At 43.8% G+C, this 21,175-nt stretch overlaps 1 protein-coding gene across 4 annotated transcripts in view; it reads right to left on the minus strand.

Moving 5' to 3' along the window:
- LOC144600241 (serine/threonine-protein kinase 32A-like) overlaps positions 1-21,175 on the minus strand; it is a 299,488-nt gene that overhangs the window by 18,896 nt on the left and 259,417 nt on the right. For 3 of the 4 annotated variants that reach the window (XM_078411793.1, XM_078411792.1, XM_078411794.1), the window contains one exon: positions 192-256. The exons of the other annotated variant lie outside the window; for it this stretch is intronic. In XM_078411793.1, coding sequence (XP_078267919.1) covers positions 192-256 — 65 coding nt within the window. The remainder of the gene's footprint in view (positions 1-191; positions 257-21,175) is intronic. 4 annotated transcript variants of the gene reach the window in all.

Genomic DNA, 21,175 nt, shown 5'->3' on the forward strand with positions numbered 1-21,175 from the left:
CCTTTTAGGTAAGACGTTAGGTAGTAGTCTAGAGCTTTGAGTGTTGCGAATTGTCACGGGGTTTTTAGAGCTGTATAATAAACTTTGACTGCAGCATCCATCGCTATCGGACTCACTACAACATTGTAAATGTTTTTAATCAATATAAAAATCATGGATTTACCACATTGTTCTCTGAAGCGATCTCTTACCTCTCTCTGTTAAATACAATAAATTCCTCCTGTACTTTGTCCAGACGTTGCTGCTCATATTGGGTCTTCAGATGAGAGGAAATACAAATATTTGAAAATCATAGTGAGATATCACAATTCATTATTTTGCTCTTTCTACATTAAACGCTGCAAGCAAATCTAGCTTCTATTAAAATGCACTGCTGAGAACAGAATGTAATTTGCAACCTCTGTTTGTCAACTGCTAGGGCAGCCTCAAAACCTGCTCACCAAGTGAGTCGGGACCTGATACCCAGATCCCTATTTCTTCTGAGATGGATTTCGTACAGCAGTTTCTGGAAGCAATTTCCTGAGCCAACATAATAAAACATGCCTGCCCTTACTTACACTTCTGTCATCTTGAGCTCTTTGAGCATGCTACTTTATTTTTAAATTACCCATCCTAAACATTTTGTGATTCTGTGACACACTTGCAGAGTTGTACTTAAAGTTGTACTTGAAATTATGGCCATTGCTGCTTGCTCAACTTTTTTCACCCGATTGTTGGCAGTGTTACTGATTCCTAGATTCACAGGTCTGGAATTGCCTCCCCAACTCTCTCAGCTTCATCTCACTTCATTGCCCTTCTTTGAGGCATTGTTTAAACCTATTTCTTTAACTGAGTCAGACTGTCGATATTATTCAGCTTTCCCAATATGTCCTCCCTTCATCCTCATCTGTCTTTGATTCAGTGCTTAGGTGCCTTCAACTATGTTAAAGTAGGGTTGCATTTCTGCAGCAACCTTTATTCATCTGAAAGCAATTTATAACTCATGAAATACATTCAGATGTGTAGTGACCGTGTAACCGAGGATGCATGGTATCAAATTTAAACAAAGTCTCACAAACAGCAATGCAATTTTAACTAGAAAGTATGTATTAATGAATGTTGATTGAGGGATAATTACTGGACATGATGAGGAGGATGTTGAAGACACATGTAATATTGCTTTTCTTTGCGGTTAAACTGAAAAGAAATTGCTCAAAATATCCAAATACCTCAGCTCCCACCTATTGCCCTTGTTATCCCCTATAAGTCTTTACGGCCTATCATTGAAGGTGATAAGGTCATAAGGTCATAAGTGATAGGAGCAGAATTAGGCCATTTGGCCCATCAAGTCTACTCCGCCATTCAATCATGGCTGATCTATCTCTCCCTCATAACCCCATTCTCCTGCCTTCTCCCTATAACCTCTGACACGTGTACTAATCAAGAATCTATCTATCTCTGCCTAAAAAATATCCACTGACTTGGCCTCCACAGCCTTTTGTGGCAAAGAATTCCACAGATTCACCACCATCCGACTAAAGAAATTCCTCCTCATCTCTTTCCTAAAAGAACGTCCTTTAATTCTGAGCCTATGCACCTCTAGTCCTATACTCTCGAGCTACTGGAAACATCCTCTCCACATCCACTCTATCCAAGCCTTTCACTATTCTTTATGTTTCACTCTTTATTTCCCTCAGCCTTCCCAACAATCCAGCTCATTTTCAGAAATGGAATGAAATCGTGTCTGACCCACTTCAGATCTCCAGTTTTCATGTTAAATGGGGTTACTTCAGAAAGTAAACACAGGTCATGGGGGGAACATACAAACACCATGTAGGCAGTACCTTTGGTCGGGATCGATCCCGGGTCTCTGGCGCTGTAAGGCTGCAACTCCACCCCTAGGCCACCGTGCCTCCCCGGTCTTGGCATTATACTCAGCACAGGCATTGTAATAGTCTGTGTCTCCTGTGATGGAGACGGTGAGATCAGGAAACGGTAGGGAGATGTCAGAGATGGTCCAAGCGAGTTTGAGTGCAGGATGGAAATTAGTTGTAAAGTTAACAGTCAGTGAGTTCTGCATGGGTGCAGGAGGCAGCACCGTTGCAGTCGTCAATGTAGCGGAGGTATTCGGGGATAGAGCCAGTGTATGCCTGGGATAGGGATTGTTCGACGTACCCTAAAAAGAGGCAGGCATAGCTGAGGCCCATGCGAGTGCCCATAGCTACCCCTTAGATTGGAAGGAAGTGGGAGGAGTCAAAGGAGAAGTTGTTAAGCGTGAGGACCAGCTCTGCTAGGTGGAGGAGAGTGTAGGTAGAGGGAAATTGGCTGGTTCTGCGGTCGAGGAAGAAACGGAGGGCTTTAAGACCTTCCTGGTGGGGGATGGATGTGTAGAGTGACTGAACATCCATAGTAAAGATCAGTGAGTGGGGGCCTGGAAAACAGAAGTCATTGTAGAGACGAAGGGCGTGTGAGGTGTCTTGGTGTCCGAGGCTCCGATATGGTCACACTCTTTGTCCTTGTATGTGCCAGATTCAGGCACATCCTCCTCAGCACTTGACCACTGCACAATTCCAAATTTCTGGCTCAAACTGAAGATGTACCTGCTCCCAAGATGGCGCCCAACTCAGGTGACCATTTGTGTGCTAACCACAGAAGCAGATCTACAATCACATAGTACCATCGCTCCTCACTCTTAAATCTCTATTCCAATAGCAACATTTCTTTCTTTAACTATGATCTTCTTAAACTCCTCTCAGGTATTCCCTTATCATGTATCTGTATACTGTGAATGGCTCAATTGTAATCATGTAATGTCTTTCTGCTGACTGGATAGCACGCAACAAAAGCTTTCCACTGTACCTCGGTACACGTGACAATAAACTAAACTGATAAAACCTTCAGTGTTACAGCAGTTCTAATAGCTCCATACTCCCCCCCCCCCCCACACCCCTCTTTGATGCTCTGGAATGTTCACATGTCGCCAGATTAACAGGGCTGAGCCAGTCTCTCAAAATTCAGACACACTGCAGATGTGTGGTTGCTGGAGAAGCCACTGGATTATCGACGGCCAACTCCCACATTTTACATTTATGCAATGACATTGATGCTGCCATTCCTATCAAATATGTTTTCAAGCTAGTTGCAAAGTGTGTTGACTTAAATCAAACAAAGAATAATTTCCTATTAGGATCACAGGTTAAACCAAGCTAATGTAACCCCACTTTTTAAAAAGGGAGGGAGAGAGAAAACGGGGAATTATAGACCAGTTAGCCTAACATCGGTAGTGGGGAAAATGCTAGAGTCAGTTATTAAAGATGTGATAGCATCACGTTTGGAAAGTGGTGAAATCATCGGACAAAGTCAGCATGGATTTATGAAAGGCAAATCATGCCTGACGAATCTTATAGAATTTTTCGAGGATGTAACTAGTAGAGTGGATAAGGGAGAACCAGTCGATGTGTTATATCTGGACTTTCAGAAGGCCTTCGACAAGGTCCCACATAGGAGATTGGGGTACAAACTTAAAGCACACGGTATTGGGGGTTCAGTGTTGAGGTGGATAGAGAATTGGTTGGCGGACAGGAAGCAAAGAGTAGGAATAAACGGGTCCTTTTCGGAATGGCAGGCAGTGACTAGTGGGGTACCGCAAGGCTCAGTGCTGGGACCCCAGTTATTTACAATATATATTAATGATTTGGACGAGGGAATTGAATGCAATATCTCTAAGTTTGCGGATGACACGAAGCTGGGTGGCAGTGTTAGCTGCGAGGAGGATGCTAGGCTGCAGAGTGACTTGGATAGATTAGGAGAGTGGGCAAATGCATGGCAGATGCAATATAATGTGGATAAATGTGAGGTTATCCACTTTGGCGGCAAGAACAGGAAAGCAGAGTATTACCTGAATGGTGGCCAATTAGGAAAAAGGGAGATGCAACGTGACCTGGGTGTCATGGTGCACCAGTCATTGAAAGCAAGCGTGCAGGTGCAGCAGGCAGTGAAGAAAGCGAATGGTATGTTAGCATTCATAGCAAGAGGATTTGAGTATAGGAGCAGGGAGGTTCTGCTGCAGTTGTACAGGGCCTTGGTGAGACCGCACCTGGAGTATTGTGTACAGTTTTGGTCTCCTAATCTGAGGAAAGACATTCTAGCCTTAGAGGGAGTACAGAGAAGGTTCACCAGATTGATCCCTGGGATGGCAGGACTTTCATATGAAGAAAGACTGGATAGACTAGGCTTATACTCGCTGGAATTTAGAAGACTGAGGGGGAATCTTATTGAAACATATAAAATTCTTAAGGGGTTGGAGAGGCTAGATGCGGGAAGATTGTTCCCGATGTTGGGGAAGTCCAGAACCAGGGGTCACAGCTTAAGGATAAGGGGGAAGTCTTTTAGGACCGAGATGAGAAAACATTTCTTCACACAGAGAGTGGTGAGTCTGTGGAATTCTCTGCCACAGAAGGTAGTTGAGGCCAGTTCATTGGCTATATTTAAGAGGGAGTTAGATGTGGCCCTTGTGGCTAAAGGGATCAGGGGGTATGGAGAGAAGGCAGGTACAGGTTACTGAGCTGGATGATCAGCCATGATCATATTGAATGGCGGTGCAGGCTCGAAGGGCCGAATGGCCTACTCCTGCACCTATTTTCTATGTCTATGTAACAGCAAATTCTACTTCCTATCTCACAATTCTAATCAGAATTTGGAAGGCTTGGTGCATTGCCCCTTACTTCAAGTGAATAGAGTGTGATGTGGAGGCAGTGTTACTGCAATTGTACAAGGCACGTGTCCTCATAGTTACGTACAGCATGCAGTTTGTGTCACCGTATCCAAGGATGGAGATACTTGCCTGTAGGGGGTGCACTGGATCACTGGAGTTTACCAGAAAATATCCAATGAATTCCACGCTTCCAGTCCCAGCCTTTTCCCTTGAACACATCTCTGCCCAGGTTCTTTCTTAACTCCCCTATTGCCCTCTCCACACTCCTACTGCTCCCTTTAATATGATTTTCGCTGCACTTCTGACCACAAAACCAACCCTCCTAGCTCTTCATGTTATCTGATATTGTTAATGATGAGACCAAACGTAGACTGGGCGATTATTTCACTGAACACCTCCGCTCGGTCTGCCTGGACCTACCTGATCTCCCAGTTCCCAAACACTTTAATTCCCCTTCCCATCCCCACACTGACCTTTCTGGTCTGGGCCTCCTCCATTGTCAAAGTGACGCCAAACGCAAATTGGAGGAACAGCACCTTATATTTCACTTGGACAGCTTACAACCCACTGGTCTGAATATTGATTTCCTTAACTTCAAATAACCCTTGCATCCCCTCTCTCTCCGTCCCTCCACCACCCGTCACTGTACCAGCTTCTAACTGGTCTTGTTGAGTCTCATTGTCTGTAACTCATTTTCGCCTAGCCCAGAGCTAACAATGGCCTGTTTCCGTTATCATCTTTACTTTTTTTCATATCTTTCATTCATTTGTTTTATATCTCTCTATATCACCGTCTATATCTCTCGTTTCCCTTTCCCCTGACTCTCAGTCTGAAGAAGGGTCTCAACCCAAAACGTCACCTATTTCTTTTCTCCAGAGATGCTGTCTGGCCCTCTGAGTTACTCCAGCTCTTTGTGTCTATCTATTGTTAATGGCTCCCCTAGCTCAAATTCTGTTGCTCTCTCCTAATCTGCTGTCAACATTCCATGCCCATAAATTACCCAAAGCCCCTGTTTTTCCAAGCTTCCCCAATCTCCAGCCCTTTCCTGAACACCCCAAAGGGTATTCAACTGAAACATTATCTCTTTCTCTGTTGGACGCAGTGTGCCACACGGATCAGTGCTAGGTCCCCTGGTGTTTGTTACTTATATTAACAACCTGGATGAGAATGTACGTGGCATGATTAGTGAATCTGATAATGGCGCTAAAATTGGTGGTATATGAACAGTGAAGAAGGTTACCTAAGATTACAAGAATATCCTGATCAGCTGGACAAATCGAACAAGGAATGGCTGATGGAGTTTAATTCCGATAAATACGCAGGATTGCATTTTGGTCATTCAAACCGGGACTGGACTTATACAGTAAATGGTAGAACTCTAGGGAGTGTTGTAGAACAGAGAGACCTAGGGGTGCAGGTACATAGTTACTTGAAAGTGGTAAGACATGTAGACAAGATGGTGTAGAAGGTGTTTGGCATGCTTGCCTTTTCTTGATCAGAATATTGAGTACAGGAGTTGGGATGACATAATGTTACAGCTTTACAAGACTTTCGGAAGGCCACTAAACTATTGTTTACAATTCTGCTCGCCTTGCTATAGGAAGGATAGAAAAAGGGCAAAACAAATTCACAAGGATGTTACCAGGTTTGACTTCTAAGGCGAGGCTGCATAGGGATGGATAGCCATAGTCTTTATCCTCAGGGTAGCAAAGTCTAAAGCGAGAGGCCATAGGTTTAGGGTGTGAAGGGAAAGATTTAAAAGGGACTTGAGGGGCAATGTTTTCACAGGGATGGTGGAGTATATTTGGAACAAGCTGCCAGGGTAAGTGGAAGATGTAGGTACAAAAAACACCTGGGCAGGTACGTGAATATGAGAAATATGGATAGGTACGTGGATGGGAGGGATGTTGGCCATGCACAGCCAAGTGGGAGTAGCTGAGTTAAGCAATCTGGTCAGCATGGACATGTTGGGCTGAAGGGCCTGTTTCTCTGCTGTCTAGCTTTATGACTCTATGAGGAACTCTCTCTCTCTCCACAGATGCGGACTGTCCTGCTGAATGTTTATGCTTTTTTTGTTTTTATTTCTGATTTCTGGCAGCTATTTATTTTTGCCTTTTGGCTTGATAGGAAGAAGCCACACTTGTGAGAAGCATCTGCATAATGTTACCCCATTAAAGCTGATTGCACATAAAAATGGATTTGTGAATTGTCTTTACAGTTGCTTCTGTCGTCTATTTTCACAATCGCCTCTTTGAATAGCCACAGTTTGCAATCTCTATATATTGGACAATACCACCTTAATTTGCAACCTATTCTCAGTGAAACATGCTGCATCTTGTACAGAAGATGAGTTGCGTCACAGGAATGAAATGCCAACCATACCTAACTTCTCCCTGTTAATGTTAACACTGAAGCAATATATATTTTTTAGTTTAGAGACAGAGCGCAGAAACAGTCCCTTCGACCCACCGAGTCCACACCGACCAGCGATCCCCGCACACTAACACTATCCTACACACACTAGGGACAATTTACATTTATACCAAGCCAATTAACCTACAAACCTATACGTCTTTGGAGTGTGGAAGCGTTGTTGAACAGAAAGAGCCAATTTCCTAGAAATACATGCATGGTTGGCTGGCTTCAAATGCAACACATTTTGGAGGCCCAATTCAAGTACCTGCTGCTATTATTTAGTGCACATAGTGCTACTGACTGGGGATGAGTTTCTAGGCATCAGAATCCATTAACATGATTGCACGTAGTTACACTTATGAAATGCTGCTTGTTTAAAATCCCCCAGGTACTGCATCGGTCCTGTGATCGCCTTATTAGGGCAATCCATGAGCAGATTGGCTCAAAGCAGTAAGAGTAGGTTTGTCGATTGACTTCAGAGCTACATGACAGTCAGAAAGCACCAAAACCTTGATGCTCTTCTCAAGAGATTGGGATTTGACAAGAAAATTAGAGAAACTCCATGCATGGAATTTACCAAATCATACAGATTTTTCCTGCCATCACTAAGGTTAAAAGCCATCAGTGGCTGGTCCATCTGATGCTGCATGAGGACCCAGCATAAATATGTTGTTGTATTCTAAATTTAGAAAGCCCTCCTCGCTGGATGATGCCATTGCAACAAGCCTTTGGCAGCAGAGGAGCCTGTTTGGTTGAACAATGATACCAATTAATTTCCAATGGGGCTAAATAGAAAACAAATGTGCCCTGCTAGAAATAATAACCAATTATTTCACGGCCCAGTGGGATTCTGCATAATTCTCTGGTCATCTGCTTTTTAACTATTTTAATTGCCAGCCTTGGGATGTTTGGTAAGGCTCACAACACATACTCATCTCAAACGAACAGTAGACGCAAAATGCTGGAGTAACTCAGCGGGACAGGCAGCATCTCTGGAGAGAAGGAATGGGTGACGTTTCGGGTCGAGACCCTTCTTCAGACTGTCCACTCATCTCAAACTAACTGGGCAATCTTTTCCCTCACTCTTTGCCGGAAATGTCCACGTTTGTTGTGTTCAAGAAATGGCATCACGCTGTACAATATTATTTAAATTTTTCTGGTAAATTATGATCTTTTCCAAATTTGTTTCATCCAATCTGATTTGTTTCAACCGTCCAACCAAACGGTGGTATGTTGCTCTGTGCAAATCTCTAGAGCAAATGTTTCCTTTCCACGGTGTGGGTACCAGAACTGCACACAATAAATACTCTAAGAGTCGCCTTTCCAGTGTTTTACAAACATTGCAGCATATTGTCCCGACTCTTCCATTCTATGAATATAGGCATGCCATATGCCTCCTTCATCACTCATCGAGTCATAGTGCCATCTCCACTCATCCCACCTGCCTGCATTTAGCCCGTAACCCTATCAACCTATTCTATCCACGTACCTGGCCAAATGTCTCTTAAATGTTATGATACACGTGACCAGCAATCACCCCGTACTCTAACACTATCCTAGAAACAAGGGACAATTTACAATTTTACCAAAGCCAATTAACCTTTGAAACGTGGGAGGAAACTGGAGCACCCGGAGAAAACCAATGTACAAACTCCCTACAGACAGGACCCAGAGTCAGGATCGAACCCGGGTTTCTGGCACTGTAAGCAACACTACCGCTGCGCCACTGAGTGCTCGAATAACAAGGCCAAAGAGAGGATATTTTCAAACAAAATACCTAATATCTCTCAGATACCTGCCCCAGGAGCCTATATGTGCCCAATTTCATCACAAAATGAGCCATCATGGAGATTTGTCTCTGCAAGCCAACAGGTAGTTGAGAGTGTCATCATCTTTTACTTCTCCATCAGGCTGGACGGGAATCACATCATCCGACCCAACAGAAGATAGACAGAAAACAGTGACATTAAACTCCCAGAATCAGTGTTGTAAAGTATTTTGATCATACTCAGGTGGTGAGCTTTCTGAAACTAGGAAACGGATGTGACAGCAATCCTACTTAGTCAATTGGTTCCTGAAAATCAAATCAATCCTTTAATGCTTTTGAAATGTCTTAATTCTCAAAATTGCGGTGTATACAGATGGCTTAGCATGTGGGCTCCTTGACGAAAGCATCTGTCTCATCCACAGGCTCCAGCCCAGCCTCTGATCAGATCATATCATTGCAGTCAGTTGTTTTAAATAAACTACATGTTGTTGCTGCAATGTAGCAGGACAGGCTGCATCTCTGGAGAGAAAGAATGGGTGACGTTTTGGGTCGAGGGCCTGCTGACCCAACAGTTTAGGCATGCCTGTACCGACGGTCATGGTAACGGATGGCAGATCGACTTCCTGAGCGGGTATCCACAGAAAGAATCTAGTCCAGATAGAGTTCCCATCCATATCCTCAGGACCTGCACGGACCAGCTGGCAGAAGGCAGACATCTTTAACCTCTCACTACTCCACTCTCAGCTTCCCACCTGCTTTAACAAGACCACCATCAACCAGGTGCCAAAGATAAGCAAGATTGAGTGGCTTCATGTCTACTGTCCAGTGGCTTTGACATCCACCATGATGAAGTGCTTCGTGAGTCTGGTTATTGCGCACATTAACTTCAGCCTTCCAGGCAGCCTTGATCCACTGCAGTTGGCCTACCAATGCAACCCAATCACAGCAGATGCCATCTCCCTGACTCTAATCACTGCAACATCTAGATAATAAGATCACTTCTTCAAACTCCTATTTAGTGATGAAATGTGAAGGAAGGAACTGCAGATGCTGGTTTAAACCAAGGATCGAGACAAAAAGCTGGAGTAGCTCAGCGGGACAGCGAGACCCGAAACGTCACCCATTCCTTCTCTCCAGAGATGCTGCCTGTCCTACTTAGTGACTATACTTCTGCCTTCAACACCGTAATTCTAACAATCTCATCTGGACCCAGGAGTCAGCACATCCCTCTGCCACTGGATCTTTGACTTTCAAACCTAATGACCACAATCAATGAGCGTCGGCGACAAAACATCCTCCACAGTAATCTCAACACTGATGCCCTGCATGGATACATTCTCAGTCCCTTACTATACTCCCTATAAACTCACAACTGCCTGGCCAAATTCTGCTCTAACTCCATCCACAAGTTGGCAGGTCTTGCCACTGTACCGGGCTGCAGCGTGAACAATGATGAGACGGAGTACAGGAAGGAGATCAAAAGCGTAGCAACATGATATCAAGACAACAACCTCTCCATCAATGTCAGCAAGACTAAGGAGCTAGTTATGGACTTCAGGAAGTGTGGTGGAGTGCATACCCTGATCAGCATCAATGGTGCTGAAGTGGAAATGGTTGAGAGTTTCAAGTTCCAAGACATAAATATTACCAACAATTTATCCCGGACCAACGGCAATGACCAAGAAAGCACACCAACGCCTCTACTTTCTTAGAAGGCTAAACAAGTTCAGCATGTCTCAGAAAGCATGCTATTGGGTTGCCTCACAACTTGGTTTGGGAACAGCTCTGCCCAAGGCCACAACAAATTGCAGAGGGTTGTAGATGCTGCCCAGTCCATCACACCGACCAGCATCTCCACCATTGACTCAATCTACACTTCACATTGCCGAGGGAATGCAGCTAATGTAATCACAGACTTTTTTCATCCTGGCCATTACCGCTTCTCTCCTCTTCTGTCAGTACTGACAAAAGTTTGAAAGCCCAGAACAACAGATCCAGGAACTGCTTCTTCTCCTCTGTTATCAGATGACTGAACAGTCCTTCCATCAGATAGGGTGGAGACCCAGTCTTCCAACCTACTGCACTGCAGATATTGGACTTTTTAATCTGTAACTGTAATGCTACTATGCTGTAAAACTATATTTTGCACCTTGGTATTTTTCTCTTTGCAAGTTGTTCAAAGGTCAAAGGTCTAAAGGTCAAAGCGTTGTTTATTTTCATGTGTACCATTTAAGGTACAGTGAAACTCGATTACCATACAGCCATACTAAACAAAGCAACAAGCCACCCAACTACATAAAAGTTAACATAAACATCCACCACAGTGGATTCCCCACATTCCTCACTGTGATGGAAGACAATAAAATCGAATCTTCTTCCCTCTTTATTCTCCCGCGGCCGGGGGATTCTTGTGGCACAGTGGTGCAGTGGAAGAGTTGCAGCCTTACCGCGCCAGAGACCCGGGTTCCATCTTGACTATGGATGCTGTCTGTACAAAGTTTTGTATGTTCTCCCTGTGACTGCGTGAGTTTATTCCGGGTGCTCTGGTTTCATCCCACATTCCAAAGATACGCAGGTTTGTAGGTAAATTGGCTTCTGTAAATTTCCCCTAATGTGAGTTAACATAAAATTGTGTACGGTGAGTTAACATAGAATTAGTGTACGTGTGATCTTTGGTCGGTGCGGATTTGGTGGGCCAAGGGTCAAGGGCCTGTTTCCACGCTGTAACTCTAAACGAAATTAAACGTGCATAATCATACTTATGTACAGCATGATTTCATTGGACTGCAAAGCATGCAAACAAGAGCTTTTCCTAAGCTGTTTGTCCTAATTTATGTTTTCATTAATTCCTCACTTATCCTATTAACTGATTGATATAATTGAGCAGTTTCCTTTTTTTAAAGATCATTTCAACTCCTTGTTTGAGCAAAGATTTAAAGTTTCTTCCTGAACCTCTTTGGAATGAATGCTTGTTGCCAAAGTAATTAAGGGATAAATTGCTGAAAGTGAATGTAGGTCAGTTCCTGCTTCCTGCAGTTTGCAGAAGGCCTATCTTTTCTCATAGTTGTTATCATGCTGTTACTCAGCACCTACTCTTTGCCTAATGAGATTTTGGATGGTCGAGAATAGATTAGCCATTGCGACATCTTTAAATCCATTCCACTCTTATCCCCATTCAAGATGCAACAGTGCAGCAGAATGCTCACCGCTCACATGTAATTGAGCCTGGAACCATGTGCGCTCTCAGGACAGCTTCTCATGTTGACATTTTTTGTCTTGCATGAATCTGAGATAAAATCCTTCTATTCTTCTATTTATTCTATAAATGTTATAATTTCTATCCACATTCTATCTGAACAGTTTAGTTTAGTGTCGTTTAGTTTATTATTGTCACATGTGTCAGGGTACAATTAAAAGCTTTTGTTCGCATGCTATCCAGTCAAAGAAAAGACTACATGAATACAATGAAGCCGTTGTGTCTCTCTCCGGTATAACCAGCATCTGCAGTCCCTTCCTCCACACCAATATACTTTTATAACCAAGAAAATTATTAAAGACATCTTAAATTAAACATATTTTTAAAGTCCAATGAATTTCCTTCTTGGATGGTTCACAGCAATGAACCGGACATTTTTGTTTCAACTCCTGGAGATTGCAGGTCAATCCTACAAGGAGACTATCTTGATCAGACACCAGGAGTAACTGAGAAGTGGGAGGGAAAATACTCTGATGCTGAACACAGGGAGTGCTCTGAGACAGAGCTGAGAAGTATTGGGATGGTTTGTGTCATGGATTAGGTTTTGTCCTTGATACTTCAGGTCAAAATTATTTCATACTCCAGTTATGAAGAAATTGAGTGTTAACAATGTTGGTGGGGATTTGTGCAAATAACAGTGCTCACACTCTGTCTCCTTAACCACTTTCTTCAAAATTGAGAAAGAGTAAAAACAGAGGGTAAATTAGAGTCAAATCAGGTGCAGGAAAAGGAATGAAATAAGGCTGGATTAAGATAGAGGAAAACACAGTGATCAAAAGAACAGCAAACTAATGTAAAAAAATCTTTACTAACAGTTTACAATGTGAGAATGAGGACTTAACAATTTAAATTATACCCTTTCAGGAGTGCAAAGATTCAATAGGCCCTGCATTAGCAATTACATTGTTAGTATTCATGCCAATAATTACGGGCTCCAACATTTATGATGTGTTTAGCTGACAGGTACAGCAAAGACCCACAAATTATGGGAGGTCAAAGAACTGAACACTGCTTAAACTAAGTAAATAGCAGAGCAGCAGAACTCAGTCTAATGAGATTTCTTGGAGTAATTTAGCGGGTCAGGCAGCATCTTTGGAGAACATGGATATGTGATTTAGTTTAGTTTAGAGATACAGCCTGGAAACAGACCATTTGGCACACAAGTCGATGCCGAACAGCAATCATCCTTACACTGGTTCTATTCTACACACTAAGGGCAATTTACACAAGACAGTTCACTTACAACACTGCATGGCTTTGGAATGTGGGGGGAAACTGGAGCATCCAGAGAAAACCCACGTGGTCACAGGGAGAATGTACAAACTCCGCACAGAAAGCACCCGTAATCTGGATCAAACCCGGGTCTCTAGTGTTGTAAGACAGCAGCTCTACCACCGCACCACTGTGCCACCTGAGCGTGATGTTTCAGGTGAGATCCTCTTTCAGACTGATTATGGGGGGGTGGGGTAAAGAAAAATGGAACAAAAAAGGGCAGGAAAAAGCCTGGTATTACAAAAGACACAAAGTGCGGGACTAACTCAGCGGGTCAGACAGCATCTCTGGAGAACATAGATGGGTGACTTCAGATTGGGCAGAAACGTCACCTATCCACGTTCTCCAGAAATGCTGCCTGACCATCTGGGCTACTCCAGCACTTTGTGTCTTCTTTTGTAAACTAGCATCTGCAGTTCCTTGTTTCTACTAATGAGATTTCCTCATCCTTTCAACCTGCTGCTTGACTTGTACATTAGTTACACACTGATCCAACTCCAATTCCAGGTAGCTTTGGCCCAGTGTTGAGGGAGAGTAAAAGAATCATTAGCACCATGGATTAAATACATGGCACACTAAGTCTCATCGACGTGAATTGTTTGGGCCACGTACAGCATGGGCAAGCGGGAGGGGCTGTTTAAGTAGGCATTATGTTATACACGGGCATCGAGGGCCGAAGGGCACTGTTCCAGTGCTGTACAGTACTATATTCTAGGAGGAGGAGGAGGAGGAGGAGGAGGAGGAGGCCAATACTGTCTCAAGTCCACCTATGGCCTCAGCACTGACTGACCTGATAATGAACCACACTACCTGGTCTTTGCTTGTCCCCTTCCACCTGTGCACAATGTGGCCTTGCTCTGGACTGGGAATGTGTGGATAGTTGATGTTACTGCTATGGTTGGATAGCAGTGAGAACTGTAGCTATACTAAATATGTAAAGGCAAAATTAAATGCATGGATATTGTGAATTATACCTGTACTTCACCATTGTTGATACGGAAATAAACTTCACATGGCGGCACGGTGGTGCAGCGGTAGAGCTACTGCCTGACAGAGCTAGAGCCCCGGGTTCCATCCTGACTACGGATGCTTGTCTGTACTGAGTTTGTACGTTCTCCCCATGACCTGCGTGGGTTTTCTCCAAGATCTTTGGTTTCCTCCCACACTCCAAAGACATAGAGGTTGGAGGTTAATTGAAGAAAGACACAAAATGCTAGAGTAACTCAGTGGGACAGGCAGCATCTCTGGAGAGAAGGAATGGGTGATGTTTTGGGTCGAGACAATTCTTCAGATTGATTGGCTTGGTATAAATCTAAATTATTCCTAGTGCATGTAAGAAAGTGTTAGTGTGCGGGGATCGCTGGTCGGTGCAGACTCGGTGGGCCGAAGGGCCTGTTTCCACGCTGTATCTCTAAACTAAACTAAATTAGATCTGAGTCTACTAATTCGATAAGACTTTCTATTCATTGACCCTGGTCACTTGTATGAAGCCATTAGATTTTCTGTGGCACTACATCCAGGTCCTTCGAGTTTGATTCCTGACACTGACCTTTAGGCTCCTTACAGCTCTGGGATATCACCTGAGTTCCCCTCTGATGCCTCCGGTGCAGCATTCTTACACGAATAGAAACTATAAAAAGAGGAGCTTCTTCCTCTTATCATGGATATATTTTCTTGATAGCCATGTCAGCCATATCTATAATAGTACCACAACACCCCACAGTCTCACAATGCACCTCCACTCTATTGTGCAAACAAGTAAAACAGTGCAGATTAGCTTTAACTACACATGGTCTCTTCACAATGTTGCTCCTGTTGTGATGTAGCTAGGACAGTTACCATTGGATAGAATCATGATGAGCAAAGTACCTGAAGCTGGGAACGCATCAACATGCAGGATATTCCACATCTTCAAGCCATTTTTTGGCTGGAGATGCTATCCTTCAAACTTTTTATAGTTTCCAATTTATTTGAAGTCAGCATGTGTTTTTATAACTGAAGAAAACTAGATTAAATTTACGGTACATTGAATTTATGGCTGAGGGGCTGGTGCAGAGAGCAGGGATTTAGATTTCTGGACCACTGGGATCTCTTCTGGGCTAGGGGTGACTTGTACAAAAGGGACGGGTTACATCTTAACAGCAGGGGGACAAACATTCTGGCAGGCAGGTTTGCTAGTGCGACACCTGTGGCTTTAAACTAAGTAGTGGGGGGGAGGGGTTAACAAATTGTGAATATGAAGATGAGGTTAAAGGGAATACAGGAGATATTGCAGAAGACTCTCGGAAGAATGGGAACAGAAGTTCTAGAGGGGAAAAGAGATTAAGGGCAGGGCCATTTGTGACCGATGTGAGAGGGGAGGTAAATACAGACGTTAAAGTGTTGTACTTAAATGCGCGTAGTATAAAAAATAAGGTGGATGAGCTTGAGGCTCAGTTAGTCATGGGCAAGTATGATGTTGTAGGGATCACTGAGACATGGCTACAAGAGGACCAGGGCTGGGAACTGAATATTCAGGGGTACACAACGTATAGAAAAGACAGACAGGTGGGCAGAGGGGGTGGGGTTGCTCTGCTGGTAAGGAATGATATTCATTCCCTTGCAAGGGGTGACATAGAATCAGGAGATGTTGAATCAGTATGGATAGAAATGAGGAATTGTAAGGGTAAAAAGACCCTAATGGGAGTTATCTATAGGCCCCCAAACAGTAGCCTCGACATAGGGTGCCAGTTGAATCAGGAGATAAAATTGGCATGTCACAAATGTAATGCTACGGTGGTTATGGGAGATTTCAACATGCAGGTAGACTGGGAAAATCAGGTTGGAAATGGACCCCAGGAAAGAGAGTTTGTAGAGTGCCTTCGAGATGGATTCTTAGAACAGCTTGTACTGGAGCCGACCAGGGAGAAGGCAATTCTGGATTTAGTGTTGTGTAATGATCCTGATCTGATAAGGGGACTAGAGGTAAAAGAGCCATTAGGAGGCAGTGATCACAACATGATAAGTTTTACTCTGCAAATGGAAAGGCAGAAGGGAGTGTCAGTATTACAGTATAGCAAAGGGGATTACAGAGGCATGAGGCAGGAGCTGGCCAAAATTGACTGGAAGGAGGCCCTAGCAGGGAAGACGGTAGAACAGCAATGGCAGGTATTCCTGGGAATAATGCAGAGGTTGCAGGATCAATTTATCCCAAAGAGGTGGAAAGACTCTAAGGGGAGTAAGAGACACCTGTGGCTGACAAGGGAAGTCAGGGACAGCATAAAAATTAAGGAGAGGAAGTATAACATAGCAAAGAAGAGTGGGAAGACAGAGGATTGGGACTCTTTTAAAGAGCAACAAAAGTTAACTAAAAAGGCAATACGGGGAGAAAAGATGAGGTGCGAGGGTAAACTAGCCAATAATATAAAGGAGGATAGCAAAAGTTTTTTTAGGTACGTGAAGAGGAAAAAAATAGTCAAGGCAAATGTGGGTCCCTTGAAGACAGAAGCAGGGGAATTTATTATGGGGAACAAACAAATGGCAGACGAGTTAAACCGTTACTTTGGATCTGTCTTCACTGAGGAAGATACACACAATCTCCCAAATGTTCTAGGGGCCGGAGAACCTAGGGTGATGGAGGAACTGAAGGAAATCCACATTAGGCAGGAAATGGTTTTGGGTAGACTGATGGGACTGAAGGCTGATAAATCCCCAGGGCCTGATGGTCTGCATCCCAGGGTACTTAAGGAGGTGGCTCTAGAAATAGTGGAAGCATTGGAGATCATTTTTCAATGTTCTATAGATTCAGGATCAGTTCCTGTGGATTGGAGGATAGCAAATGTTATCCCACTTTTTAAGAAAGGAGGGAGAGAGAAAACGGGTAATTATATACCAGTTAGTCTGACATCAGTGGTGGGGAAGATGCTGGAGTCAATTATAAAAGACGAAATTGCTGAGCATTTGGATAGCAGTAACAGGATCATTCCGAGTCAGCATGGATTTACGAAGGGGAAATCATGCTTGACAAATCTACTGGAATTTTTTGAGGATGTAACTAGGAAAATTGACAGGGGAGAGTCAGTGGATGTGGTGTACCTCGACTTTCAGAAAGCCTTCGACAAGGTCCCACATAGGAGATTAGTGGGCAAAATTAGAGCACATGGTATTGGGGGTAGGGTACTGACATGGATAGAAAATTGATTGACAGACAGAAAGCAAAGAGTGGGGATAAATGGGTCCCTTTCGGAATGGCAGGCAGTGACCAGTGGGGTACCGCAAGGTTCGGTGCTGGGACCCCAGCTATTTACGATATACATTAATGACTTAGATGAAGGGATTAAAAGTACCATTGGCAAATTTGCAGATGATACTAAGCTGGGGGGTAGTGTGAATTGTGAGGAAGATACAATAAGGCTGCAGGGTGACTTGGACAGGTTGTGTGAGTGGGCGGATACATGGCAGATGCAGTTTAATGTAGATAAGTGTGAGGTTATTCACTTTGGAAGTAAGAATAGAAAGGCAGATTATTATCTGAATGGTGTCAAGTTAGGAAGAGGGGATGTTCAACGAGATCTGGGTGTCCTAGTGCATCAGTCACTGAAAGGAAGCATGCAGGTACAGCAGGCAGTGAAGAAAGCCAATGGAATGTTGGCCTTCATAACAAGAGGAGTTGAGTATAGGAGCAAAGAGGTCCTTCTACAGTTGTACCGGGCCCTGGTGAGACCGCACCTGGAGTAATGTGTGCAGTTTTGGTCTCCAAATTTGAGGAAGGATATTCTTGCTATTGAGGGCGTGCAGCGTAGGTTCACTAGGTTAATTCCCGGAATGGCAGGACTGTCGTATGTTGAAAGGCTGGAGCAATTAGGCTTGTATACACTGGAATTTAGAAGGATGAGGGGGGATCTTATTGAAACATATAAGATAATTAGGGGATTGGACACATTAGAGGCAGGAAACATGTTCCCAATGTTGGGGGAGTCCAGAACAAGGGGCCACAGTTTAAGAATAAGGGGTAGGCCATTTAGAACGGAGATGAGGAAGAACTTTTTCAGTCAGAGAGTGGTGAAGGTGTGGAATTCTCTGCCTCAGAAGGCAGTGGAGGCCAGTTCGTTGGATGCTTTCAAGAGAGAGCTGGATAGAGCTCTTAAGGATAGCGGAGTGAGGGGGTATGGGGAGAAGGCAGGAACGGGGTACTGATTGAGAGTGATCAGCCATGATCGCATTGAATGGCGGTGCTGGCTCGAAGGGCTGAATGGCCTACTCCTGCACCTATTGTCTATTGTCTATTAATAGGTTTTGCTTGAAGGCATGAGAAGTACGGCACTATGACATGGTGGCGCAGCGGTAGAGTTGCTGCCTTACAGCGCTAGCAGCACCAGAGACCCGGGTTCGATCCCGACAACGGGTGCTGTCTGTACGGAGTTTGTAATTTCTCCCCGTGACCTGCGTGGGTTTTCTCCAAGATCTTCGGTTTCTTCCCACACTCCAAAGATGTACAGATTTGTAGGTTAATTGGCTTGGGTTTGTATATTTGGTATAAGTGTAAATTGTCCCTAGAATGAGTAGGATAGTGCTAATGTGCGGGGATCACTGGTTGGCACGGACTGGTTGGGCCGAAGCGTCAGTTTCAGCGCTGTGTCTCTAAACTAACTAAACATAACTGAACTAAGTACCACGCCAACAACAAAGTAACTTAGAGGTGATGCATTCTTCTAACATTTACATTAACTTGACTTTTTCCATCAGTTAAGCAAGCAAAAATAATTGTTTATTGCTACACCGTGGAAATTAGCAGCCTTGTGCATTAACATTGTTATTTGTCTTCCGAAACACAGAGCGAGCAAATTAGGTGGGTAAGCTCCAGAGGATTGCACAATTGTGGTAAGTTTTCCACAACAAGTTCTCAAAATGGAAACACTACTTGGCAGAGTACACTAAGTACTGTGGATATTTTTGTGTGTGTATGTATGCTTATGTGCGTGTGTGTGTGCGTGTGTGTGTATGTGTGTGCGTGACAGCTCATTCGTGTTTGTGTGTGTGCATGCAGGCATAGGCGTACACATGAGAGTGTGTGTAAGTGTGCCTGTGCTCATACACACATGTATGTGTTTGTATGTGTATGCGTGAGTGGTGGCACGGTGTTTTCGGAGGTGGGCTCATCCTGTTCAGTGTGGAAAGTTTGTTAACTAGCAGATCACCTAATAAGTGTAGAGCTTATTCTTATTACAACAACATGAAATATTGTGTTTCAATAGGAACTAGGGTGGCACGGTGGTGCAGCAGCAGAGCTACTGCCAGAGACCCGGGTTCAATCCTGACTAAGGGCGCTGTCTGTACGGAGTTTGTATGTTCTGTCCATGACTTGCGTGGGTTTTCTCCAAGATCTTTGGTTTCCTCCCACACTCCATCGACGTGCAGGTTTGTAGGTTGATTGCCTTGGTATAAATGTAAAATTGTCCCTAGTGTGTGTAGGGTGGTGTTAATGTGTGGGGATCGCTGGTCTGTGTGGACTCGGTGAGCCGAAGGGCCTGCTTCTGTGCCGTATCTCTAAACTAAACTAAACTACACTAAACTAAACTAAACTACCATTCCAGAATGCTCGTTATACAGTTCAATAAAGAGATGACAGTCCGGCCCAATAAAATAAATATGCTAAAGTATGGGATGGGTAAGCACAGACTCGATCATAATGGAACAATTTTCAGTCAGATTGACCAAAGATTATTCCTTTTATTTTTGTTTCATGTCAAACAATATTTATTGAATAATGTACGGTATTTGTATCACACGACCGGTGAATGGTCCCTCTCCCCATCAGCCCCACACGTTGACGTTGATGACAACAAGTGTCCCATAAATTTAATTTACTTCAGTTAAAATAAAAAATCCTGACTTTGTAAAGTGGAAACTAAGAAGTGCTTGAGGTCTAAATTCAACATCTCTCAGCACTGTATCTGCAGAGGTTGAGTAGTTTTTGCACAGATTGCAATGCGTGCATTAGATTTAGCTCAGTTCAAGTACCAACCTCTCCCAGCACAATGTTAACCGTTCTGGATAGACCATCCCAGGGCCACTGATGGATCGTTCATGTTTAAGCTGCGATCTGAGCTGAACAGTCATTTGATTGAGAGCAGTGCTACTAAAGGGTGATGCAATAAAATACTGCACACAAAGCTAGTGGAAAACTAGAACACCCCCAAAAGCTTTGTGAGGCTTATGGTTAAAAGAAACCTTCCATTGACGAGAATCGGGTTATGACATCTAATCAGGTAGATTGAATTAAAGCACAAAGGAGCTGTAATGTAATCGAGTGACAGAACAAGCTGGCGGGGCCGAATATCCTAATTGTATTTTGGCTTCCTATCCAAGGAATTCTCCAAGGGATGTCCAGATTAATTGACAAGTTGACTATGTTGATGCCTGCCATGTTTAGTTTAGTTTAAAGATACAGCGCGGAAACAGGTCCTACTGGCCACCGAGTCCGCACCGACCAGTATTCGTGAAAGTATTCTAATGGGACGAAACCGAAGATCCCAGAGAAGGTACAAACTCTGTACAGACAACACCCGTAGTCGGGATCGAACCCAGGTCACTGATGCTGTAAGCGATGTATGGCAGCAACTCTAGTGCTGTGCCAACATGCCCCCAATTTACAGATACATTTATTAGCAAGGATCACTGGACAGTGATTGGAAACATGGAAATGCTGCCAGGATTCCTGCTCTTCCAGCCAGAAGGATCACAAGCAGACCAGCTCACTCAGCAGGCAAGGCTGTGAGGATATATTAAAACA

This window comes from Rhinoraja longicauda, chromosome 14 (genome assembly GCF_053455715.1).
Source record: "Rhinoraja longicauda isolate Sanriku21f chromosome 14, sRhiLon1.1, whole genome shotgun sequence".
NCBI classification, from domain to species: Eukaryota; Metazoa; Chordata; class Chondrichthyes; order Rajiformes; family Arhynchobatidae; genus Rhinoraja; species Rhinoraja longicauda.